At 55.8% G+C, this 25,523-nt stretch overlaps 1 protein-coding gene across 1 annotated transcript; it reads left to right on the forward strand.

Moving 5' to 3' along the window:
• The first annotated feature begins 1,147 nt into the window (after window positions 1–1,147).
• PRELP (proline/arginine-rich end leucine-rich repeat protein) lies at window positions 1,148–15,229 on the forward strand. Its single transcript, XM_004685527.2, has 3 exons — window positions 1,148–1,258; window positions 9,234–10,216; window positions 12,831–15,229. The coding sequence occupies exons 2-3, from the start codon at window positions 9,250–9,252 to the stop codon at window positions 13,004–13,006; spliced, it is 1,143 nt and encodes a 380-aa protein (XP_004685584.1). The 5' UTR covers window positions 1,148–1,258; window positions 9,234–9,249; the 3' UTR covers window positions 13,007–15,229.
• The last annotated feature ends 10,294 nt before the right edge of the window (window positions 15,230–25,523 follow it).

Below are 25,523 nucleotides of genomic sequence, written 5' to 3' on the forward strand. Positions count from 1 at the left end.
CTTACCACACAAAAGAGATAAGGAAATCTAAGGTCACGGTCTTGGTTTGCAGAAAGGGTCATCTTCCATCCAGGAGAAAAATAAATGTAGAGTGGCTGGGCACATCCGGCCTGGTGTGGATTGAGAGAGCAGCTGGGCAGACGTCCCGCCAGTCCCCTCCAGCAGGGTGTGGAAGGCTCATTTGGAGGTGCAAAGGGCCGGGGAGGGAAGATGTGGGTTTGCTTTTTCCTTCTTTTCTTAAGATGACACCATTCACCATCATGTCTCTTCTAAACCCAAGTGTCAGGCCCTCACTGGTGACACAACAGGTTAAAGCACACCACAATGAAGCTAGCTGCAACCGCCTCAGTGCGAGTTTGATCCCCAGCCCCAGAGGTGACCCACAGGGTGCAGCAGACCTCTCCTGACCCGCTCGCTGCTCCCCTCAGCAGTGTACGTTGTCAGTCGGCCTATTCTGCTCCCCACTGCCTCTGGTGAATCCTGTCCCTGCCCCGTTCCTCTGGCCTGTACCCCAATTCTGTATGCATTAATAAATAAATCTTTAAAAATAGAAACCCAAACGTCTCTTTGGGTTTGTAAGTATGTTTATGTCATTTATTCCTCCCAGCTCTGTGAGGAGCTATTCGTCCCATTCTACAGATGAGAAAACAGAGACACCATGTGCTCTAATGTCACTATTTCTAGAACACACCCCCCTCCCCTGCGCCATAGCAACATCGGGGCGTCAGAGGTAAGGCGAAGTCAGGAAGAAGGATGACATAGACAGGGCTGGTCCCTGCCGTCCAGCTCTGCCTGCACAGAGGTGGCTTTTCATGGCTTTCCCGCCGTTAATTTGGCTTGCTTTCCAAACATGGGTCAAACAATCTCGCCCTAGAAGCAGCGGCAGCAGAAGGAAATGTTATTAAAAACGAGTCGGTTTGTGGGCATGGTGTGTGGATGAAGTCTTTCTGAGTCTTGGCTGCCAAATAAAGACTTTATTGTTGTCGTTCCTCCTTTCCCAAGCTCCCTCCCTCCCTCCCCTCCTCCCTCCTCCTCCCCTCCCTTCCTCTAATCTGCCCCTCCCTCCCCCTAACCTAACCTCCCCACCCCAGTAAGATCTGGTGGAAGAAAAGTCAGGCTAACACAAGCACACTAGCACCACCGGGCATCCGGACTCCAGCTGACTCTCGCTGCCCAGGCTCCGCTCGAGGGTGGGGGAGGCAGTGGAGGGACCTTGCCGGGACTAAACCCAGAGCCCAGAGGAGAGGCAGGTGTGGAGGTAAGCCCAGGGGAGGCGGGCAGGAAGGAACTGCCTGAGGGGCTCTCCCGTGCTGTCCAGCGTGGGTCTGGATCTCTTCTCTCTTCCCTCCTTCCTTCTTTCTTTCCTTCCTTCCTTCTTTCCTCCCTTTCTTCTCTCTCAAACGAGCTCAAGCACAGTCTTCCTCACATCTTTCTACACCTCTGCTTTTCATTCTGTACCCTATGTTTGCTTTCCTGCACAAGATAAGCTTTCCTGGTACAGATGTGGTGCAGATGTTTGTCATAGCATGGAGAGTTGTACTGTACTCTGCGTTCCTACAGATCAGGCATTTTCATAGAAACCAGACTCTAGAACCCAGATCTCTGTACCTTGTACACACGGTCACACCCTAACACAGGCACACACATACCCCACCGAGGCTGCACACCCTCCCCCCCACATAAATAACACAGTGTGGAGGCGTCTGCTCCCCACCCGTCCACGCTGCACTGACTTCAGAGCTCGAGCAAAGGGATGAGACATCAGCAGCGACTCCCGCTCGCTCACACTCACACACTGCGTCTTGTCTCTCACGGCGCACACGCTCCCCAGCCGTGAGAGCAGAGAGCGTGTCTCCCCCTGAGATGGCAGAGCCGAAAGAAAGTCATGTGTCCTGAGTCAAGGCTGAGCAGGGTGGGGAGGTGCAGAGCAGGGGCTGGAAGGATTTCTTCATTTTTAGAGCCTAATTGGGTGGGAGGGAGACCTGCTGAGGCTTGCCAACCTGCAGAATCTTCCCAGCAGTGGAATCTGTCTCACTGGTCCAAACCACTTGACTGGAAGAAAAAGAAAGCAATCTGCTTCTGAACCTTGGAGGTCCCGCCTCCCAGCTCTAGGGGAGTTCATTTATTTTCTTTGTAGGCAGATGGTACAAGATTTGTCTCTAAAGTTCTTTGGAAATGTCCCCAAAGAAGTGAGGGAGACTTGTGGTAGAGGAGGGAAGAGAATAGTTCCTTAATGAGTGGTGGGGAGCAGAACTGAAGTGGGTGACGAAGGAGGCTCATTTCCAAATAGAGTGGATCCTCTCCAAGGCCCCGACTCATTCCTCTCCAACAACAGAGACCGAGCTTTGTGAGGCAGCAAGGAGTAGGATAGGTCGGGGTGCCCTGAATATGGTTGGCCTTCGAAATCACCGGGGCGGGGGGGCAAGAGGAAGCGTTGGAGACTTATTAAACATATAGCTGTGTGAACCAGTCACTCCAGACCTGTTCCTGAGACCCAGGAACAGGTTGTGATGCATCAGGGAGTCTAAGAGCCAGGCAGGGCTTGAGGATCTGAGTCAGGGTGCTGAGGGAGACCCTTGCTAGGGCTTAGGAGCCAGAACCCAGGTAGGGTCAGGTGGGCAGAGAGCTGTGCGACAGGACCTGCTGGAGGGGCCCCAGAGTGTCCCAAAGAGGTCACACTTTCGGGGGAGTGGCAGCGAGCACCTGAGGTAACAAGGTGGGCCTCCTTTCTTGCTAACACCAGCAGCCATTTCAAAAGAAAGTTTCTGCAAGGGAGCGCCAAAGAGCTTCTGTTTCCTCTCACCTGCTAATCTGCCCACCCTGGGCCCCTCCCCGGCCTTCCTGGATCCCTCCCCTCCTGTCCAACAGCTTTGTGTTCTTACCGGCTCTCACAGGGTGGGCTGAAGCCCAGACTGCTCTCTCACCACCCAGCTGGGCAGCCCCGTTTATGGGTGTAGAGAGAAGCCAGGGGAAGCTGAACAGGCAGAACAATCAGGTGCAGAAGGGAAAGAGCAGCCATGGGCCCAAGGGGGCCCCAAAAAACAAGAAAGGAAGCCCCCAACCCCGCCAACAACCTCCCCCGCCAACAACCCCAACCCCGCAAGGAAGCCCGAAGCCAAGAACACCGTTACCCCCCCCGGGTGGCTCTGGCTTCGGTGGGTTCTTCAGTTGGTGGGTTCTGAGGCTCACATGTGATCTCACAGGCCCCATGGCAGGGTGCGGCTGCCTGTAAGAGCTGACGAAATCTTAGGACCAGTTCCCCTCTGCCAGGACCCCAGGCTGCCCTCTGGCCAAGCAGTCCCCTTACTGCAAAGTGACCACACTTACCACCCACTACATTGGCTCACGTAGCCCTCAGAGTGACCTGACTGACTGGACACAGGGAGCCTGTGTGATGTGTGGAAGACCCAGTAGAGGTGAAAAGATTTCTCTGGAGTTCCCATTAGCTGACGCTTCCAGAGTTGCACCCAAATCTACAACCACTCAAGGTAGCCAGCAGATTCTTCTAGACTTTTTTCAAGGTGGCAGTGCTCAGGGGGGAAGGCAGAGAGGACAGGATGGTAGGGACAGGCCATCCGAGAAGAGCCACCTCAGCTTGTCCCACCCCTCAGGATGGGAATCTTGCTCTTCTGGACCAGTGGCCTGAGGCTAAGAAAACTTCATTCTGTTTATGCTTTGCCTTGTGTTAGATGCTGGGGAGACAGATGGTCTCTCCATAATCGTGTTATATTTATTTTTAGCACTTTCTGATCTGCAGTACATTTGAAAATCTCTTATTACACTTGCTTCTGACAAGTGTCTGAGGGATATAGGGCTCGGGCAAATTTTGTTATTCCCATTTTATAGATAAGGAGACTGAGGCTTGAGAACCATCATCCCCTGACCAGAAGGCACCTCCCTCGCCCTGTGTCCTATCAGGCTTACGCTTCACATCTTCACGGGCAGTGGGTGGGGTAGGTGGGGGATAGTCAGTGCTCTGGTATCGAATTCATCATGTCCCGAGCAGCCCTGGTGGTACCTCAGGGCCAAGCTGTTCTGAAAGGCTCTCAGGCAGCCTGGGCAGCCCTGGCTCTTCCTCAGCTAAGAAATGGGCAGAGTCCACCAAATTCTCCTGACTTCTAGTTCCCTCAGGGCTACAGGAAGATATGAAGGAGGCAAGGTGACTTTCAGCATCTGAGTTAACAGCAGATAGACAGGAACAAAAAGGGAAGATCGAGGAAGATGGGCCTAACTCTACAGGTGTGTGCTGGGGCAGGGTGACTGGCCGGGTCCAGCCGGGAGGCTCACAGCAAGCTACTGGGTAGGAAACGTGAGGAGAAAGGAGACTGCCAGCAAATAGCTCAAGGAAAGCTGTCAGCCCTGGGAGGCAGGCCCAACCCACTCCCAGCCCAGCCCCGGCACCACAGCGAGCTCCCTTCAACGCACTCCCAAAGCTCGGACAAGCCCATGAGGTGAACAGAAACGGCTGTCAAGCTTTTTATTTTTTTAAGATTATTTATGTTTGGCCCTCCCTGGTGGCGCAGCGGGTTAAAGCACAGCACTGAGAATCTAAAGCCGCTTCTGCATGAGTTCAATTCCGCCTGCCCCGGAGGTGACCACATGGTGTGGCAGACCTCTCCTGACCTGCCCGCTGCTCCCCTCAGCAGTGTACTTCATCGATCTGCCTGTTCTTTCCCCACTCTGTCTCTGGTGAAGCCTCTCACCGCCCCTGAGCCTCTGGCCTGTACCCCAGTTCTGTATGCACAAATAAATAAATCTTTAAAAAAAAAAGATTATTTATGTCTTTTTTTAAGATTTATTTATTTATTCATACAGAGCTAGGGTACAGACCAGAGATGCGGCGGGTGAAAGGATTCACCAGAGACAGAGTGGGGTGCAGAACAGGCAGATCAACGAAGTACACTGCTGACGGGAGCAGCAGGCAGGCCAGGAGAGGTCTGCCACGCCATGTGGGTCACCTCCAGGGCAGGCGGAGATCGAACTCATGCGGAAGTGGCTTACGCTTCTTAGTGCTGTGTTTTAACCCGCTGCGCCACCAGGGAAGGCCTAAGATTTATTTATTTATTTATGCATACAAAACTGGGATACAAGCCAAAGGTGCAGGGAGTGAGAGGATTCACCAGAGACAGAGTGGGAAGCAGAACAGGTAGACTGACTGAAATACACTGCTGAGGGGAGCAGCGGACAAGACAGGAGAGGTCTGCCGCGCCTGGTGGGCCACCTCGAGGGTGGGGATAGAACTTGTGCTGAGGCAGCCGCAGCTGGCTGACTTCATAGTGTTGCACTTTAACTGGCTGCACCACCAGGAAGGGTCTGGGCTGTCGGACTTGAAAAGAGCAGAATATTTCCAGGGAATCTGCTCTTTCACCAACAAGTGAAAAAACAAATCCCTGCTATCTGGAGACTCCAGGCCTTCACAGGAACAGCAACACTAGGTCTTCGTGCAGACAAGGGCCTGCAGCCTGGGGAGGAGGGTCAAGCTCAGACCAGCTGGAACTGAAACTTGAATTTAAAACCCTCTCAGGAGATGCTCTTGAATGAAGAGGGACTCTGGGGTCTGCCAAAGCAGCAGCAGGTTCTGGGGAGCTGATACTGACAGGGCTGACCGGCTAGTGTTACGGGTGATGAGCAGCCACCCATTGGGAGGGGCTATGCTTGCAAAGGCGTGAGAAATTCCAGTCACACGCTCTTACAACCCACTTGAAGGAAATCTACAATTGGGCAGAAGGTTCTGGAAGGCCAAAGTGTGAGGGTGGGCTTTGTGAGGTAGGGAGGAGACTACAACTCCTTTTATTCTGAGAGTCCAGAGACCTCCAGTCCATCACACAGGGTCTGGCCTCGGACCCCTCGGACATCACCATGCATCACCAGGGTGGTGGCTGCCCTGTTAGGTCTTCCCTCAGAAGAGGAGTTCCAGCAGCAAGAGGCCTTTCCTAAGGAGGAAAACCTTTGAAATGACAGTTTCCTCAAGAGGGAAGCACAGCACATAGTGACTCAGCCGCTGGGCTAAGAGAAAGGTAGTGAACAGATCCAGCTTCCCATGGAATCGGCCCAGGGAGCTTCTCTGCAGGCTCTCCTCCTGTGGGCTCTGGGAGGAGTTGAGCCAGCCGCTGGCTCTCAGGTTTGGGATGAAAAAGGGTCAGCTGGTGGAAAGCTAACCAAGAGTCGAGCTGGAGGTGATGTGAGAAAGGCCTGTGCTCATGGTGGATGGAAGGAGCAGTGAAGACCTGTGTGCCTGACACCCCAGGCCATGGAGACCAGGGCTCCCCCGGCCTGAGAACACCTAGAGCCCCTCAGTCCTGTCCAAGGCCCCATGCCCTGTGGAAACCCCAGGCTAATTTCACTTACTTAACGGGGTGGGCAGGACCTGGTAGATGCTTCTGTCCACAAAAGCAATGAAAGGAAAACAAGTCCCTGGGCAGGACTTCTCAGGACAGGAGATTTCTTGCTTATCTTCCAGTTTCTGATCAGGAAAAATATAAATAACAAAAGGAACAACAATTAAAAATTTCAAGATCATAAAAATGGGACCTTCTCAATATAGTTGTTGGTATTCTGGTAATGATTTAAACACCCCCTCCCCTAATCTATATGCAACGTGATTATGCTGTTTTCTAGATCATGGGGCTCATACAACATTAATTCATAATCACAAATCACGAGCAGTGTGAGAAGGGCCCATGTTTAGTCTAACAACAAATGCTTTCTCTTTCCAGTTCTTTCTGTGTACCCTCAACAGGAGGTAAAGCCAAGACCTTTGTGCTCGGAGACCCTGCTGGACCCCAGGGAGAGGCCTGTCTCCAGATACCTCAGAGGAGGGGAGCAGCCAGAGAGGACAGGACTAGCTGGTCCACTCCTGCGTCTACCCTCTTCCCCCCACCCTTCTTCCCCACAGCTCACATGTGAGCATGAAGGGCAGACATGTGAGCGTGAGTTAGCACGTGTTTGGTGTGGGGTATGAGAGGTATAGGCTAGTGTCAAAGGTGGTGTGTGTGTGTGAGAGAGAGAGAGAGAAAGGTATGGGAGACGCCCTTCACCCCTGGGGGCTCGAGCTTACTCCTATTTTGTGTCACATTCATGCTGGGGAGGGGCTTTTATTGTGTTCTTTGAGCAAAGCCAGCCTGGAGCCAGGCCTGGGTCAAGCAAGGAGGAAGGCCAGCGGGAAGTAGGGTGTCAGGGCCCAACCCACTCTCGCAGACTCCATCTTAGAGAACCCCAAGTTGCATCCCCAGTGTGTCCCAGATCCCAGCAAGGAGGGCCGGCAGAAGCAAAGGGAACAGGGGTCCTAACGGGACATTTGAGGGGGTTTCACAGGACAGTGATGGTCGTGGAGAGAAGCAGGTACCAGAAACCCCCTCCCTGACCTTCCCCAGCAGGCCGGGGAGGGGAGCTCTGTGCAGCTGCTTCTTTCTGTTGAAGCCCTGGGACTATTGCTCTTCCCACCGCTGAATTCAACCCAACCCACAGTCCCATCCGAGGGGTCAGCTATTGCACCATGTCACCGGGCCAGCAGGAGTTCTTGGTGCCCCACCTCGAGCCATCTACGCCAGTGGACACAAGCAGGTCAAAAGAAATGAAAGTGTTTTCCCCACTGCTCTCTGTCCCTTCCCAGTTTATTTTCCCAAGAGCCTCCCTATCTGGGGAGAAATTCTTGGTTTGTTTCCTTCTGGCAAAGACCAGTGCTCTCTGAGCTGAGCACAGGGGCCAGGAAAGGGAAGGCCTGAGGTTCAGCACAGCCCTGTTTGTCCTGGGTCAGCTAGTAAATTGCTTCCTGGCTTTGGCAAGCCCTTTGTGCCTTCTAGAACTCCATCTTTATAAACTGTGGCGTCTGGGCTTGACTTGCAGATTCCAAACCATTTTTAGTAATATCGCTTTTTTTTTTTTTAATGCTTTTGAAGTCATGTAAACTTAGGGGGTGTCACAGTTCATGGGTCCTTTGCCCGTGCACCTCACAACTATCTGACACCAACACAGAATGACAAAACAACAGGGTTTATTGACAAGTGGGATATTAGGGAAAAGCAAGGAGTTTCTAAGGTCACACATGACATCTGTCCTATCCCAGCGTGTTCAACAGTCCAAACCAAAAGCACCTTGTAAAGAGCCTTGAGTCGGTGGTACGCCAATAAGTAGTGCCACCCTAACTCAAGGTGGCAGTTGGAGGTGATCCCAGGTGGTGCTGCTGAGGCAGCAGCCAGGAGCAGCAGTCCCAATGCCAGGCTGGCAGGGCCAGAGGCAACAGGAGACAGCTGTAGAGGTGGTACAGGCACCGGCCAGTGGCATTGTTCAGTAGGCAGTGTTGAGAATCAGGCAGCAGCGGACAGCTCTTAGAGATGCCAGGCACAGGCCAACGGTGCCAGTAAGCAGGTGATGTTGGGGCCCAGCTCTTTAGAGGTGCCCAGCACAGATCAATGGTACCAGTCAGGAGGTAGTGCTGGCACATCTGAGATGAAGTTCCTCCCAGGTGAGAGTCCAGTGAACCTCAGAGTTCTGCGTCTGTCTGCTGCCCCAGCATTTTCTGGCTTTCGGGGCCCATGGGTTTCGAACCTGACTGGCACATTTTCAAAACTGATGTGAATTTCAAAAACCCACCCCCACCTCCAACATGTGAAATCCAAGCTGTGGAGAGGCGGCCATGATGTGCAGTAGAGCCGGCTCACTCACTGCACCCCCAAACCAGGAGCCATGGAGCTCCTCCTACACTTCAACTAAACCTCAGTATATAGATAACAGATTTTAAGAAACATAGTTGCTCAGTTTGGCACAGGCGTGAGTTGGGGGTTCCCCATCTCTTCCCTCAACTTCCCTCACTGGGGCACCATAGAAATGAGAGCTCAGTTTGAAAGCTGCCAGGTTATGGGATCTTTAAGGGCATAACCCCACAACTCTACAGCTCATGTACCTCAGCACCCCTCCTATGAGGACAGGGCTGATGTTCTCATGTGGCAGAATGGGAGACGGGGGCAGTGAAGTTAGGGGTCTTCCTCGACTCCTAATTGCTCCCCGGCATTCTTCCTTCCAGATGGCTCTCCCTCTCCAGAGCAGGCCTCTGGCCCGGGATCCAGACTCTCAAGCCCTTGTGACTTTCTCGCCTGCTGGATAGAAGCAAACTAGGAGACTTTTCCGCAATCCAGTAGCCGGAGCCGCCTTGGCCACCTCTGGCGACTAAGACCCGCCATGTGATGTCTGAGGCCCCCAGCAGGCTAATGAGCTCCTGTGTTTCCTCCCTGCAGGTGTGCTACCTGGATCATGAGGTCATTCCTCTGCTGGCTCCTCCCACTCCTCCTCATCCTGGCCTCAGGGGCCCAAGGCCAGTCAACGAGACGACCACCGAGACCCAGGACCAGGCCGAAACCCAAACCCAGGCCCACGCCCAGCCTTCTTCAGACCCAGGAACCATCAGAGCCCACAGACCTGCCCCCTCCCCTGCCCCCGGGCCCGCCCTCTATCTTCCCTGACTGCCCCCGGGAATGCTACTGCCCCTACGACTTCCCGTCTGCCCTCTACTGTGACAGCCGCAACCTCCGAAAGGTGCCCGTCATCCCGTCTCGCATCCATTACCTCTATCTCCAGAACAACTTCATCTCCGAGCTCCCGGTGGAGTCCTTCAAGAACGCCTCGGGCCTAAGGTGGATCAACCTGGACAACAACCGAATCCGCAAGATAGACCAGAGGGTGCTGGAGAAGCTCCCCAGCCTGGTGTTCCTCTACATGGACAAGAACCAGCTGGAAGAGGTGCCCTCGGCCCTGCCCCGGAACCTGGAGCAGCTGCGGCTGAGCCAGAACCAGATCTCCCGGATCCCGCCCGGCGTCTTCAGCCAGCTGGAGAAGCTGCTACTCCTGGACCTCCACAATAACAAGCTGAGTGACGGCGTCTTCAAGCCCGACACCTTCCGGGGCCTCAAAAACCTCATGCAGCTCAACCTGGCCCACAACATCCTGAGGAAAATGCCCCCCAAGGTCCCCACAGCCATCCACCAGCTCTACCTGGACAGCAACAAGATCGAGACCATCCCGAACGGCTACTTCAAGGGCTTCCCCAACCTCGCCTTCATTCGGCTTAACTACAACAAGTTGTCGGACAGGGGGCTCCCCAAGAATTCCTTCAACCTCTCCAACCTGCTCGTGCTCCACTTGGCCCACAACAAGATCAGCAGCGTGCCCGCCATAAACAACCGGCTGGAGCACCTGTACCTCAACAACAACAGTATTGAGAGTAAGTAGGGCCGGGGGGGGGTACCTGGGGCAGGTGGTCCCGAAAGCACCCCATTTGGCACTGGGCTACGAATACTAGCCTTACTACTCTTGCTACTCTTCCATCTGTGTGCTCTGAAAAAGATCTGGAAGGTTTCCTCCTCTGTAAGGTGAGAATGCTAATAGTACCCACTGTCACAAAGCTGAGGTGGGGGGTTAATAGTTTCCTGGGGCAAAGCACCCAGAACCTCATGCTTGAAAGAGGCTGGGTTTTCTTCCTCTAACGCTTCTCATCAGCCCCAGCATCTCCGCTTTCCAGATCTACAGGCAGGCTGGCCTCAGAATACATTCTCTGGGAAGCTTAACATGACCTGTTGATGGCCATTCCAAAATGTCCTGGCCATGTCGGCTGCAGAAGCTGGTGCTGTGACAGGAAGCTTGTTCCCAAGTCTGAGCTCAGGTTTTGACTTTGCTGATGAGCCAGACTGCTCATCAGCCAGACTTTGCAACTGGCCAAAATGCAGCAACCAGAAAAGGATGTTGTGGCTGGGTAAGCTGCACATGGTGCTTTCTGCGTCTCCCTGGATGGCTGGGCTATTTAGTCCCATAAGACAGTACAGTTGTGGCCGAATTTGCTTAACCCACGTTTAGAAGGTTGTGGGTGTAGAGTATCAAGTGCACGCCAGAGAAGGGGCTGATGGGAACAGTTTTGCTCCGGTCAGAAGTGTCACCTCAGAGCAGAACATCCAGCGGCGATGGCCCTTGGACAAAAGCAGGCTGCACCCACACAAGGGTGCAGCAGAGCTGACAGGAGAAAGGGGCGCCGGGGGAGGGGGGAGGAGAAGGCCCCTTCACAAAACATTAAGACCCTTTCATTTCCAAGTCAGAGTGAGAAGGAGACGGTTGAATTCCCTCCATCTGGAAACCAGTGAGCTGGGAAGACCGGCCTGGGCACTCACCGAGGGGCAGGGAGGGGTTTTCTTTTTTAAAATGCTGTAAGAAGCAAATTCAGGAAAAGGGAAAACTCTAATGATACCTTATGGGTAGTAAACAGGTGAACAGAGCCCCTGCAGCTGGGCCAGCTGAAAAATACGGACCGAAAAGAGACTTTGATTCATAAAAACTGATCTCTATGGCACTGAGGATGACCAGGCCGGGGGAGGTGCTCAGGCTTCTGAGGCCCCAGTCACACCCGGTGCACACATGTCCACCCCCAACCAGCCTGTCTCCCGTGTCGCCAACAGAATGAATGGCTGGGCGGGCCGGGGCCAGTACCATGATTATTTTCTTAGCAACGTCAGGAGGCGGCCATCTGCAGGGTCCCTTCCGGTGTGCCTCGCTGGTAGGAAGGGCCAGTACCTCGCTTATCTGTTCAGCAGTGGGCAGCTGAATCTCGGCTGGACAGGTGTCAGCCCAACGGCACAAAGGTCTCAGGAGGAAAATCCACCTATATTAAGGCTCTGTGACTTCATGCATGAGAGGGAGGGAGAGAAGGAAAAAAAGGCAGAAGAGGAGGAGGAGGAAAGAGACAGAGGAGAATGGTGATGACCCACAGCCGGTGGGAGAATAAAACATTCACCAGAAGATGATGTATCTGATGTTTACTGACAAGAGCAACGGAGAACACACAATCTCACTTTCCCGCTGAAAACCTCTGGCCATTTGGCCACAACTTACCTGTTCAGGCTGCTCTGCGTAGAACCAACAATCACATCTGAATAAATGCTTGTCAGGCCCCCAGGGTCCCTCCTCCTGTCACCCCATGCCGGCCAATGAGACCATCTTCGGTCCCTCCGCCGGCCTCACACAGGTCACAGGGGACCTCCGCTGTGGGCACGGACCCACCCGCTGGCCGCGTCTCCCCTGTCCCCACAGTTCTTCACGCTGCTGTTAGATTGATCTTTTTACACACAGACCTGATGTTAGGATGCCTGTGGGTTTCACACCTGGCGCTCGGTTAATCCGCCCTGATACCTGGCTCCTGGTGATGCCCGGGTCCCGATGATGCCCGGGTCCTGGTGAGGCCCAGGTCCTGGTGAGGCCCGCTCCTGGTGAGGCCCGGGTCCTGGTGATGCCCAGCCCCTGGTGATGCCCGGCTCCTGGTGATGCCCAGGTCCTGATGATGCCAGGGTCCTGGTGATGCCTGGCTCCTGGTGATGCCAGGGTCCTGGTGATGCCCAGGTCCTGGTGATGCCCCACTCAGCATGCTCCTCAGGTCACAGGTCCAGGCCCCACCCTCAGTGGAGCATCGGAGATGATTCTATTTGCGACTCTCAGACTGCTGGCAGCTTTTGGCCTCCATGATGTCGTCAAACAGGCCCTTCTACATGATGCCACACTCCCCAGTCGTGGCCTGGAAAGCTCGGCTCAAAGCTTCCTTCCCCGGTGATTCTCCAGAGTGAATTTCTAGTAACAGCTGTTGATCAATTCCAACATTTTGTTGTTGTGTTTACAAACGAGTAAACCAAGCCTGCAGGCTACGGCCTCTGTGTCCCCAGAGTCAGCGGCTTGCAGCAGGAGCTCCAGGGTCTTGCTCTGAGGCCCACCCCTTCCCGCCTCATCTGGCCTCCAGCCCTGTTCTATGCTGAGCCCGTCACCCCACGTCTCCCGCTGACTCTCCCCTTCTCTTTCCATAGAAATCAACGGGACCCAGATTTGCCCCAACGACTTACTCGCCTTCCACGACTTCTCCTCCGATCTGGACAACGTGCCCCACCTCCGCTACCTGCGGCTGGACGGGAACTACCTGAAGCCGCCCATCCCGCTGGACCTCATGATGTGTTTCCGCCTGCTGCAGTCCGTGGTCATCTAGGCCTCCCGTGCCCCTGGGCTTTCTCTGGCTGCCCTTGAATGCCGAGGGCCCAGGCGTCTGCGCCCACCGACTGTTGCCTCTGTCTCCCTTTCTTTCCTTTCCTCCCATCCCCGCTTCCTGAGGCGCGACAAGCCCCAGCCTCCGCGCCTGCAGCCGCTGCAACAAGACATCCGAGGCCTGCCTTGGCGCCATCCAGCTCAAAGACACCACTGTGCACCCAGACTTCTACCTGCCCCCCCCACCCCCAGCACAGATGTGTGTCTCAAGACATCATGTCCCCTACTCTGTCCTCCCACATCACTCCAGGTCCCCAAGTGACATCTGGATTGGTCCTAGCCACAGCCAGCAGCGCCACCCAGAGGTGAGGGCTGGAAAGACCTGCTGGAGACTCCACTGTGGGTAGCTCAGGCCTAAGAGACTAAGAAGCCCAGGCCCCCTCCACCAAGGATCCTGTCTTCCAAAACTGCCCCCCACCACCCTGTTTCCTGGCACCAGACATCAGTCACCAGACTCTCTGCTGTTCTGTGTTCTCCAGAAAGGAAGTGCCTAGGGAGAGGGCTGGGAAGAGGGTTGGGATGCCCACAGGGCCTGCATCTGTCTTCACAGGCATGAGCTGGAACCCCCCCTCTCCCTCCTTCTCCAGGGAACACAGCAAATGCACTCTGGCTGGGCCTCTCTGTTCCAAGAGATGGAGCAGGGAGGGACAACCAAGAACTGGTTTAAGGACCTGGGAGTCAGCCAGAGGGGACAAGTGGGACACAGAGCCTCAGGAGACAGCCCATGTGGGCGTGGGGGTCCTGCCACTCCCAGGGCACTCTGGGCAAGCGGCCTAAGACCCTGAGGAACCAGTGTACTAGACGTAGGGTACACAGCGCCAGCCACCCCATCTGCTCTCTCAGTGTGGCTGGGCCCACCCTTTCCGTCCCCAGAGCAGACCCTGGGAATGACACAAGAAGGGGAGGCGCATCTGGAAATCTCCCAGAAGCCTCTCCCGCTTGTGCACTGGGCTCCCCCTAGAAGACAGACACATCAGTGACACCTGGTGGCTGGTACAGGTCACGGCAGACTCCTGCCGGCTCTGGGGTGGTTTTCCAAGGTCACAGTGCTGGTCTCAGGTTCCAGCTTAAAAACCATGGTGATGCTCATGGTCTCTGTCTCCTCTGGGGCATAAAGGGCACCAAGGTACAGAGGCCTGAGACCGGGCTGATCACCATCATGAGGAACAAAAGAGGGTTCCGGGGACCCCAGGTGAGGAGGATGCAGTTTGCTGTGTAAGCTTGCAGGTCCCTCTCAGCAGCTCCCAACTCCCATATCTGTAAAAGAAGGGGGGCATAGGATGCTGCTCCCAGGACCCCACCATGCTCATGTTCCCGTCTGTGGCTTCTCCCTTCGACCAGACCAGTCCCACACAGTATCTCCTTCCCTTGCAGTAATTTATTCCCTCCCTCAAAGACCCCCCCTCCCCACTGGCCAGGGAATGGCATGGCAGGCCACCTAGTAGAGCCGGGTCCACAGCCTCTACTCTCCGGAATGTTCTAGAGTGAGTGAGACAAACGCTCATCTTCAAGCCAGAGTGAGAAACGTTCAAGGGCGGGGGGTGGGGTGTTGGAAAGTTAGGTTAAGCTAGGTCCCTCACTTCAGGAAACTCCCATTATACTTTCTCAACTTTCTCTCGTGCTGATGAACAGAAATGTTTCAGCACGGCTCCTTCCGGTCCCCATACAACTGCCTCAATTTTCCGAGCTGCTGCTGGTTTCTCCAGGGCTCCTGCTTGAAGTCCGTATATTGCTGTGGCTGGGAGTGACCTGGTGCTAGGGCCTGGGTGAGCGCCGTTTCTGTGCCTTCCTCATTCCTCCCACCCTCAGCCTCTCTGATGAGGCCCTCGGGGGAGCCTGGCCCTGTGGCTCCCCAGATGGGAGGGGCCGCCCCCTGCCCCCAAAACCTGAACTGTCCATGCAGTGGTGACGGTCACCATCACCCCCATTGCTGCCTCCTATCTCCTCCAAGGCCCTCTGCAGCTGGGAGCCAGAGGGGATTTACAGCACCCCCTGCCCAGTGGGGTCAAGTTTACTCTCTCGGGGCTCTGGGCGCCTACACACAGGTGCATAAGTAGGTGTGTACGTGTTCCCTGACTTATAGCCATTCTTTCCTCAAGACCACGTTACTCTGTGAAAAGCTCTCACATTCCAACATGCTTCGCAGCAGAGGAAATAAAGTACTAAAAGAGCTGTTTGAACTTGGCGGTGTGAACAGGCAGACCGTAATGCCTTAAGTCAAGCTGCCAGTCCCCTTTCGCTTGCTCTGAGATGGTGGAGGGGTCCCGTTTAAGAAATTCTAAGAACATGATTCCAAAACCTTTACCACTTTTCCCCAAAACTCACAGCCCTCATGAAAAGCTATTCCCAAAGTCAGGCCAGAAACCTGACGCTGATACCCAAAGCCTGGGTTCTTTGGAGCACAGGTCTCCGGGATACTCACAGGGAGCCAGATGCCCAGACAGGAAACAGCAGCACACCTGCCCCTGGAGAGCTGCAGACAGGCTGCAGACATGCAGGGGAAGAAGGAGCCTGGAGGGTGAGGCCTTATCTTGGGGGAGACCCCCTTTCCAGAAAGCAAAAAAGGTCGGGGGGCCCGGAGTCTGGAGTACCCTGTGGGGTGTTGCTGTGTCTGAAGAGGAGGGTGGGTATGTTTTGGTGATGTGGCTACAGAGAATCCTGCCCCACAGAGAATCTTCCCCCGCTGTCCAGACAGCAGGGAGTTCTGGAATTCTCCTCCTCCACCTGGCTTCCTGCCACTGGAAGGGTCAGCTGGCCACCCTGCAGCCCCCACGCCTGCCACCTCGGATCCATCAGCATGCCCTGTGCTTCTCCTAATGAGTAGGATTCGAAGGACTCCACAAACTTCCGGCCCCCCTTTTAGGCTCTGTGGGGGCTGAGATGCCAGGAACAGTAACTTGATGGTTGGCACCATCCCCAAGGCCAGGCGGATGCTCCCTACGGCCCCCTGATATTCAAGCCCGTGGGCGAGCTGCTGATGGCAGCAAGAGTGGGCACTGGAAGGTGTGGGATGGTGGTCAGAGGCCAGTGTGGGTGAAGCCAGGGAGGGGGAGGCTGCATGGTGCTGGTGACCAGGCAAGGCCGGAAGAGCAAGTAGGGGGAGGACCAATTACAGGGCAGGGGGGCAATGAGTTTGGAGAAAAGTGCTGGTGGCAATCTGTCACCAAGAAAATGCAGAAGCGGGGGAGGTGGGGCGAGGGCAGGCGCAGTGATGAACAGTGGAACGGTCCTGGTGGCATTTCTTACAGGGAATAAATGGAGCGAATAAGGGTCTGGAAAAAGGATGACTCTGCCCAGATTGCCTGGACAAATCGCCAAGTGTGCCACCTGCTTCCTGGGCACCCTCCCAGCCCTGGGGCTCTCTCCCCCCTCCTCCCAGCAGAGTGCCTGTCCATGCCATGTGCCAGGGCCACGGGCAAGAGCGCCGACCATCTCGCACCTGGGGAAGCCCCTCCCACCACCTGTGCTCAGGAACTCCATGGGCCCAGCCTTGCCCCTGGGTCTGCTGTGCCAGGCAGAGCTGAACCCTGCCAAGGCCATCTGTTCTCGGGCACTGGGCACATGGTCTCAGGATGCCAGGGGAAGAGAAGAGGGAAATCGTTGAGAGTCAGGACATCTAGGCCAGGCTCATTCCCTACAAGGAAGCGGAATCACGAGTTGGTGTCTGACTCTCCCCTGCTTTCTCCAGGAGGTGGACTTTCTTGTTGCCCTGTGGGAAGCTGTCACTTCGATGACAGTAAGAACGAGGACCATGAAACGTCAATAGTTCATTTGTGGCGAGGCGACTTGGGGGGTCTTCCCTCAGATGTCATACACCCCTCCCCCTGCGCCCTGCCTTAGGTAAGTCCATGAGGCAGTGGGGGGAGAGAGGTCATGTTCTTCCTGGGCAAGAAATGCCACATGGCTCATTCCTTAGACTTCCTCTGCCTCCAGGGCTGATGTGAAGACCATGGTCCTGGATAAGTGCCTTCCAGGTGGGGCGCCCTGCTCCCCGCCCCACTCACAACTCCTTCTCAACACAGGGCTGGACCCCACGCCTGACCAGGTCACCACCTTGCTTGCACCTCCTGCTGCCCGCCTGCAGCTTTGAGGTGAGGTCCACTCGGGCAAAAGCTGGCCTGCTGTGGGCTGTGTGCTGCCTACAGGTAAACATGGCCAGCCTGTCTCTTCTGGTAGGATCCGCCCCACCCACAGGTCAATGGCCCCACCGACTTCCTCTTGGAACTCCCACAGCAACCAGGCCTGTTACTCTGGGCCCACCGGGCTCCCCCACCCACCGGGGTATGTCTCTGGCCAGTTTAGCAGAGGCCGCACAGAGGACACCAGCAGCGGCAGGGTGGAAGTCAGATGATCCCTTTGCTCCAGGGGGTGGAGGGGAAAGAACCAGAGTAAGAACAGGAAAGAGAAAAAATCAGAGGGAGAGACTGGCTGTCCCCGATGCTCTTGCCTGGATGCACAAATTGGGAAGGAAGCAAAGAAATGCAAGAAGCCGCTCAGCCATAGCAGACGCAGACGCCCTGCCTTAATTAACAGCGTCACTGGGGGAGCAGGTTGAGTGGTAATTAGATTAGACACAATTAAAAGCCTGTAGAGAAGAATAAATAACTTTGTGGCCGTCGCTTGGCATGGGGGTAAATGAGGCAGGCATGCTGCTTCAGCCTTCCAGGCCCTCGCCGGCAGCACCCTGCCCCTCCCGTGCCTCTGAGGGGTCCTGGGGACCTGGCAGGAGGGTGGTGCTCTGAGGGGCCTGAACAGCAGACAGGGCCGCCATGTTCCGGTTCCCTCCTGACTTGTTTGTCCTGGATGGAGCAGGACATGACGGTGAGGAGACCAACAATTGGGGCCTCATAGAGCAAACCTCAGGCCCAGGGAGCCCAGAAAGGGCCTCGCAAGGCCTGCCTGCCCCTCAGGGCCCGGAAGGAAGGGGCCTGGGTCCATGGGGCTACGTCACTGCTGACAGGTCCTCTGAGCTGGGCCAGATCCGGTCTCTCGTCATCTCTGGCCCCTGTCAGAGGCAATGATGGGGAACAGGGCCTGAGCCTGTGACGTCTCTCCAGCTTTTCCAAGCCAGACTGGGTCTGGCAGTGTGGCCTAAGTCTCAGGACTACAAAGAGCAGGGGGCCGCTTTTTCCCAGAGGCCTGGGATGCTGATACCCTAAGAAGGGAACATGGCAGCTAGCGCCCACTGCATGTTGGCTCCATGACACCCCTCAGAACCCTCCCGAATATGTCAAACTCCTTGCCTGCAAGGCAGCTGGCAGACCCAGCCACAATGGCCACTTAGTTCTGACTTTAGTTCATCTTCTCTATACTTGTAGGACCACAGAGGAACTGTAGAAGAAGAAAACAATGTATATTCTAGAAATACCCACATGAATCCAGGGAAACCTATGTCGCCGAGGCTGTGATGGAGGCACTGAGACTTGGGGTATGTCAATTGGGGGTTTATCTTCTGCTCTTCCGTCGAGGGCTGAGAGGCAGCCTGGGAGCAGCACAGCATTGCCTGGGCGCGTGGTGACAGACAGATGCAGGTGGCCACCCAGAGGACACAGGTGGCTATGGTCAGACTCTCCCTGGGGACCACTGATTCTAGAAGCTGGAGAGAGTCTGACTTGGGGTGGCTTCCATCATCCTGTCTCCCACCGAGGCCAGGCCTGCTCACCTGTCTGGTTCCTCGGACTGCATGATGCAGACCCGAGAACATCCCTCCTCCTCCCCGGACATGGCTCACGCATGCAGCTTCAACACATCACCCGTGTCAGGTGGGACGTTTCAAGGCCTGAATGGTACCACAATGGCAGAAAACGGGCAGCAGGAGGCACTGGGTCCTTCCTGGCCATCCGCTCCATGAACAGCCTCCAAGCCCAGTGCCCCACCTATGCCAGCCAAATCCCACTGGCTTTTAGTCCCTCCAGTTATCAACTGGGCCAGCTCCTAGTCTCTCTAATGTCTTTCCCTGGTGATTTAGATAGCAGCACGCCCCAGTTTTCGCTGGTTCTCCAGAAGCTCTGGCAACTCCCCGCTTCCCGCTCCTGGCCTCACAGGCTGTCCTGACTCAGGAGGCCTCTGCTCTGGTCCAGGCTGTGCCAGTAACTGCCCATGGCCGGCCTGGGCCTCTGTGTCCTCTCGCTTAAATAACAGTTGGGAGGGAAGTGGATCCAGGCGTTCCGGGGCTTGTGGGCTTGCCATGAAAAGTCTCCTCGCATGCCCAGGCCAAGGAGGAACGGGACGCGCATGGCAGATCTGAGCACGGTCCCGGGGAGTCCTGTCCAGCACTGCCCTTTCTCCCGGCTTGGATGTGATGCAGGTGCATCCTGTCTTAGTGAAGGGGCAGGGGTGGGCAGCTCCAGGAGAGACAAGGGAAGATGGCACAGTCCCCTCCCGTGCTCTCCCTGTGCCCGTTAGCAAAGCGAAAACGGATGGCCTGTCCAGCGACTTCACCTCCTCCATCCATCTCTGCTCTACCAGCCGGTAGTTCTGCCCACACCGCCCAGTGGCATCATGGTCCTGGACACCCGCCTGAATCAGCTCCAGAGCTTGAGGATACAGCCTGAAGTCTAGGGGGTACCAGGGCCCCTCAGCCCACCACGTTGCCCAGCTCCACTCTGTATGTCTCAGACCCCATTTTTCCCCATCTCTCCCCATCTGCCCATGACAGGTTTGTTTGGTTATAAGACATTGACTGACTCAGGGAAAGGGGGTCTTACCAACTCCCATGCTGCTTCGAAAGAGATGCAGACCCCCTGGTCTAGCACACGTGGCGATGGCTAAGCCATCTCCTTCGGCAGGTTTGGAAGGGTCTTTCTGGGGCAGCACCCACAGGCCCAGGAACCCCGGGTGCACCCCCGCCACCCATTAGCTGACAGCAGACACCCAGGTTGCAGCTGTCCCTGCACCCCATGGGGCACTTGGTCTCTGGGTCCTTTCTATGCATCTGCCCCCTCTGCACACTCAAGCTTTTGCTCCCCAAAACCTTGACTTACACAGACTATGCAGTTGTCATGGCACCAGCCCTGACTGCACATTTCTTCCATCCCCCAAATGCACCACCGACTGATTGTCTTTCTACGACTGAATCCTGAGACCCTCTGACTGGTCTCTGTCCAGCCAGTCCTGCTGGTAATGGCTAAACCATTCCTTCTGGCCCCTTCCACAGGGCTGGGAAAGCCCCGGGGACAGTGCCAGGGGAGGGAAAAAGAGGGGTGTGGACCAGACCACCGGCCCCAGCTCTTCCAGCCTGGCATGCTCCGTGCCCGGCGTGTGCCTGTGGCTCTCACTCTGCGGCCTGGGCATTTCCTGCACGGCCCTCCACAGCTGCTCCAGGCTCAGCATTTGGGGAAATCCCCCTGAAAGTAGAGGGTGGAGGGGAAATCCCCCTGAAAGTACAGGGTGGAGGTGTGGGCACAATGTCGCTGTCTTCTCCCTGCCGCCTGCCCCTGCCCCTTGCGGCCTGCACTCTGCTCCCTGGCGCTCCCCAGGTGCCACAGCTCAAGGGCAGCAGTTTGCTTTGCATCTTGTGGGAGTGAGAGTCTGGGAGCCCCTGGGATGGGGCAACCCCAGTAGCACCCAGGATGGAGCCAGGCATGTGCTGAGGCTCGGGGCAGCTTGCAAACCCAACACGCTCACATCCCACACCCTGCTGCCAGCACCAGCCAACTGCCCATGCCCTGGGCCTCTCTCCAGGCTCCGGAGAAGCTGCAGCTCCCCCTTGGGCCCGGGCCCCAGCCTGCTACCCTGTGGGTATGCAGCTCCCCTCCATGCCCAGGGTGCAGCAGACTGAGGCACCTGGAGGCCGCTGGGCAGGCGCTCACTGAGGGTTTACTGGAGACAGGAATGGGAGCTCTTGTCCAGGCTGTCCATGGCCGCTGTTTCTCCCTTTCTCCTCCCCTGAAACACTTCCTCTCCCCAAGTCCTTGTCCGTCTCCTCACTATCCCTTCTCCCCTTTCTTTTTCCATCCTTCCCCTTCCATCCCAAATCTGTCCTCTCCCTCCCTCCATTCTCCATGGGTCTCCTCTCTACTCCCTGTTGTGTGGTCTTGGCCTCTTGTGTGCCTCAATTTCTCCATTTGCTGAGGGCGACAGGACTGATGGACATCAGTGAGCCTGAGGGCCGCCCCCCTACCCCCAAGGGGTTGGTTAGCACTGTGGGTGTGTTCACTCCAGAACAGCAGGCTCAAGAGCCCACAGGAGACTTCTTCTGTGACTTTGAGGCCACACAAACACACAGAGGCGACTGCAGGACTCCATCCTGGACCCCATCCCTCCACTGGGGCCCCATCCCCAGCACCCACTTCCGCCTGCCTCTATTTCCCATAGGCCACTTCTCCTGGTTCACCCCTGCTTCCTCCGAGGACCACCGAGGTCCTCCCCGGCCACAGGGTCCAGCTCCTCTCTAAGCAGCAGTTCTTCTTGGACACCTGAATCAGCCTATGACTGAAGTAAGTCTCCCCTATACACACACATACTGAAACGCTTTTCTCCAGCCTCTTTCCTTAACACCTCCTGGCTCCTGGCTCTGAGACCAGCGTCTACAGCAAAACTCTTGCCGATTTTCCCATTGCTCCTGCCCACACACAATGTCAGGAAAGGCATGGAAGAGGAAGAGCAAAAGCCTGAGGAAGAGAAGGAAGTGGGGGGAGGAAATGGGGCCAGAAGAGGAGGGGTGTGCTAGAGCCAGCTTTTATTACCCGACTTGCAAGAACTGATAATTACATTTTCCAGAATTTTGCAAGCTGGTTGTTCAACATAGGCATGATAAACAAATTATATAAACCAGCAATTAAATACATTGTGTTGAAAACAAATGTAATACATACTCAAATTTATCGCTTCCGGAGTTCTTTACTCTATTTCCTGCTAGCCACGCACTTGAACTCCCCTCATGTCTTGTGGACGATGGAAATGCTCTGTGATGACGTCTCTGCCAACTCTCTTTCAGGGACATAACCGTGACGGTCTGAAGCAGGCCGCAGCGGGAGCGCTTACACCATGAAAATCGGTAAGTGCTACGGAATTTTTTGAGAGCTGGTTCTTAAAAGTCTGTGGCCTTCCCCAGTGACACAACAGTTAGGACGCAGCACTGCAAGCTGGCTGCAGCCGCTTCAGTGTGAGTTCGATCCCCAGCCCCGGAGGAGATCCCCGGAGGAGATCCACATGGCGCGGCAGACCTCCTGACCCTCCCACTGCTCCCCTCAGCAGTGTACTTCGTCGATCTGCCTGTTCTGCTCCCCACACTGTCTCTGGTGAAGCCTCTCACCACCCCTGCACCTCTGGCCTGTACCCCAGTTCTGTATGCATAAATAAGTAAACTTTAAAAAAAAAAGTCTGTGAGCACACCACTAAGGAAAACTGAGAGCTGTTTAAACTAACTCCCAATTCCCAGGACACCTTGTTAGAGGTATTTCTACAGGGCTTGAATTCCTTGCTCTTCCTGGCCAGGACTTCTGGTAGATTTAGAAGGAGACGTTCAGGAAGACAGACATGTGACCTGCATCTTCACCTGGCGGCCACGCTAATGCTTCACTCTTCCAGACTCACCTGGCAGCCTCAGCTGGGCTGGGCCAGGGTCTTGACCTTGGTTTGTTCTTCCCTTGCGCACCTCCGTGGGTAACCACCAGAGGGCAGCCTTGCGCAAAGGGAAATAAATAACTACAGCAATTACCTGAAACCTTGCAGGGAGGGCTGGCCCCTTCTGGGGGGTTAGGTGGGGGGGAGCCTGGTAAGAAAGGTCACTATGACAAAGGGAGGGGGAATCTCATGCTTTTGTTTCTTACAAGATGTTTGTCAAGGAGGATGCAATAGATGGGTGCTTGGCATTAGGTGTCCACAGACGCATACAAGAGGCATGGGTGTTCAGCACCTACTTGCTGTATCAGGCCGGGTTTCTGGCTGGAGGTGAAATGTTGTACACAGAGGCACTCTCTTTCCTCACGGACCTCAGGTCTCATGTGGAAAACATGCCTTAGACAAATAACTTCAGACACCTGTGCCACTCACCTGGTGATGAATGCTCACAGGAGGGAGTCCAGCCTGAGGGTCCGGAAGACCTTGAAGAATCAGCATCTAAGCTGAAGTCTGCCCAAGTAGGAGTTAGGCAGGCAATCCGTTGCCAAGGCAACCGCCCAAGCTCCCAGGAGGTCCCAGAGTCTGGGCAGAGAGAGGTGTGCCCAGTGGCCAGCGTGGAAGGGAACACACTCAGCTGCCCCCACTCTGTCTCGCACCTCTCCAAGGCTGCTCAGACAGCCTTCAATCAGGCCAGTCAGGGATGATCTTTCATTTTCTTCGGGTAAAGAAATGGAGAACAAGACGAGATAAAGCACTTACCCAACTCTCCTGCTGACTCCACCCCAGCACAAGCTATCTGCTGGGAGTAGGGGGTCTGGGAGTCAGTGAGAGGTGCCTGTGGCTGTTACTGAAATGCCTGCTGCTTCCAGAGGTCCAGGAGTCCCCCGGAGACCCTGGCACCCCTGGCCTGGGAGGACTGGGGCGACTGTACACAGGTCCTCCCGCCTCTCAAGGCAGCAGACAAGCACAGGCACCGTGGGGCGTCTTCTCTCTCTTTCTGTTGCTTCCTGCCTTGCTGTGGTGCCCCAAGGTTAATCTGTGCTGCGTACAGAAGGCATCTAGTGTAGTGCCTGCTCCGTCATGTAGAAGGCAACTCCTAGAATTTGCTAGGTGCTGCAATAGAAACTCTTATGCACCTCAGCTCACACCCATCTTGAGAGCCGGGGTGTTCGCCTCCCTACTGCACACAGGGAGCAGACTTTTGAAAGGCAAGTGGGTCAGATTCACAGTTGCTAAGTGGCACAGCCAGGCATTAGGTGTCCACAGATACCAGGCTTCAGGGAGACGCTGCTTTCAAGGCCAACTCAAGCCACAACCGACTTTGCCAAGGGGGGAGGGGAAGGAAGGGAGAGGGAGGAGGATCGGCATCTGCAGCTGTCTCTTAGGGGTCCCCCAGCTTGGGCTAGGGAAGCTCCAGAGGAAATTCTAAGCTGTGACCTGTGCCTTGACCCTCTGGTGACTAGGAGCGCTGGGGAGGAAAGAAGGGAGAAAAATCCCGCACGGCTTGCTGTTACCTCTGGATAAGGAGGAGCCAGGTGTATACTTCCAGGGTCTTGGAGGAGCAAGGTGGCACCTGCAGAGGGTAAGGTCCTGCTGTCCTGCGAGTGGTGAAGAAGGTGAGGGTAGATCCAGTTTGCCCTCAGGGAGCCAGCCCTGAGGAAGACAGAGAGCGGAAGGAGGTGCTTGGAGCCCAGGCTACGTCAAACTCCCACTTTCCAAACCTCACTCACCCTGGCCCTGAGTGGTCTCAGGTACCTGTGCTCTACCTCAGAGAACTTGACCTTGCTCTTGGGTGGCTCCCAGTTATCCTCCAGCTGTCCTGCGCCCCTGCAGTGCCCATGGCCTCTGGGAATGTTTATCTCCAGGCAGATGCCCTGCCCTGGCCCATGAGCGTGCGTGTGGTGTGAGGAGACCTGGAGAAGAGTCTGGTTGTGCAGTGACTGCACCTCACCTGCCAGAGCTCAGCTCCTTGCCAGGCCCCCAGGCCCAGGGCAGAGGAGGCTGCAGGGAAGAACGGGGCAGCTGCTGGAGAGACCCCAGCATGGAGGTGCCTGCCCTCAGACTGCTTATGGTCTCCTCCCTGAGTGATAAGCGCATGCAGGCACTAAAGTTTGCACTTGACGGAGCTCTGGCACACGGAGCTAACTCGTAGCCAGCAACTCTGCAGGAGGACATTGTCATCCTGACTCCTCACACAGATGCTAAGCACTTTGTTCAAGAGAAAAATGACTTAGAGCAAAATGAGACTGGGAAGGGGAGGGAAGCAAGTATTTCTGGGGCATTCCTATAGCACAAACGGGGAGTCCCATTCCCAGCTGCTAGGAGTCCCCCTGCCCACGCCCCCCACCTCCATCAGATCGTTGAGGCAAGGAGTGGAGAAAGCATCCTGAAGGCTGGAAAGCAGCCCCCATGGGGCATCCCCACCGCATCCTCCCATGCAGCTCCCCAGGGCTCAAGGACACGCTGCCCCCACCCTGGCAGGTGTGTGGGTGACCTGCTCTCACATGCCCATGTCTGTCTGCAACCTTGCTTCTGGCCAGAGGAGCGAGGGAGGCAGACAGGAGATAGATTGGGCTCCGTCCTGCCCCCAACACCGTCTGGATCGTTGTCAGCCTTCTCCTCTCCTCCCGCTGGCCGCCCTCCCTGGCCCCCATGAGACACCAGCTCAGCTCTGCCCTCTGCCGCTCCTCACCCTCCTCGCCATCCCTTGAGGTCAGCTCTCCTCCAGCAGGCCAGCTGCACCTCTCACATCCTCCTCCCGTGGCTGCTGCCAACGTGAGCTCCGGTCTCCATGGGTAGAGGCTTCTCAGCCCACTTCCTCTTTTCCTCGCTGTCCCAGTGTCTCCTCCACCAGGGTGACAGAGGACCCCAGGGCCACCTCCATCCTGCCTCACTGC

This window comes from Condylura cristata, unplaced genomic scaffold, assembly GCF_000260355.1.
Source record: "Condylura cristata isolate star-nosed mole 26May11 unplaced genomic scaffold, ConCri1.0 scaffold00018, whole genome shotgun sequence".
In the NCBI taxonomy this organism is placed as follows: Eukaryota; Metazoa; Chordata; class Mammalia; order Eulipotyphla; family Talpidae; genus Condylura; species Condylura cristata.

Coding starts and splice junctions, on each gene's coding strand:
- PRELP (XM_004685527.2), top strand. CDS start 9,250: ATGAGGTCATTCCTCTGCTGGCTCCTCCCACTCCTCCTCATCCTGGCC. Junction 10,217..12,830: donor CAACAACAACAGTATTGAGA/GTAAGTAGGGCC, acceptor CTCTTTCCATAG/AAATCAACGGGACCCAGATT.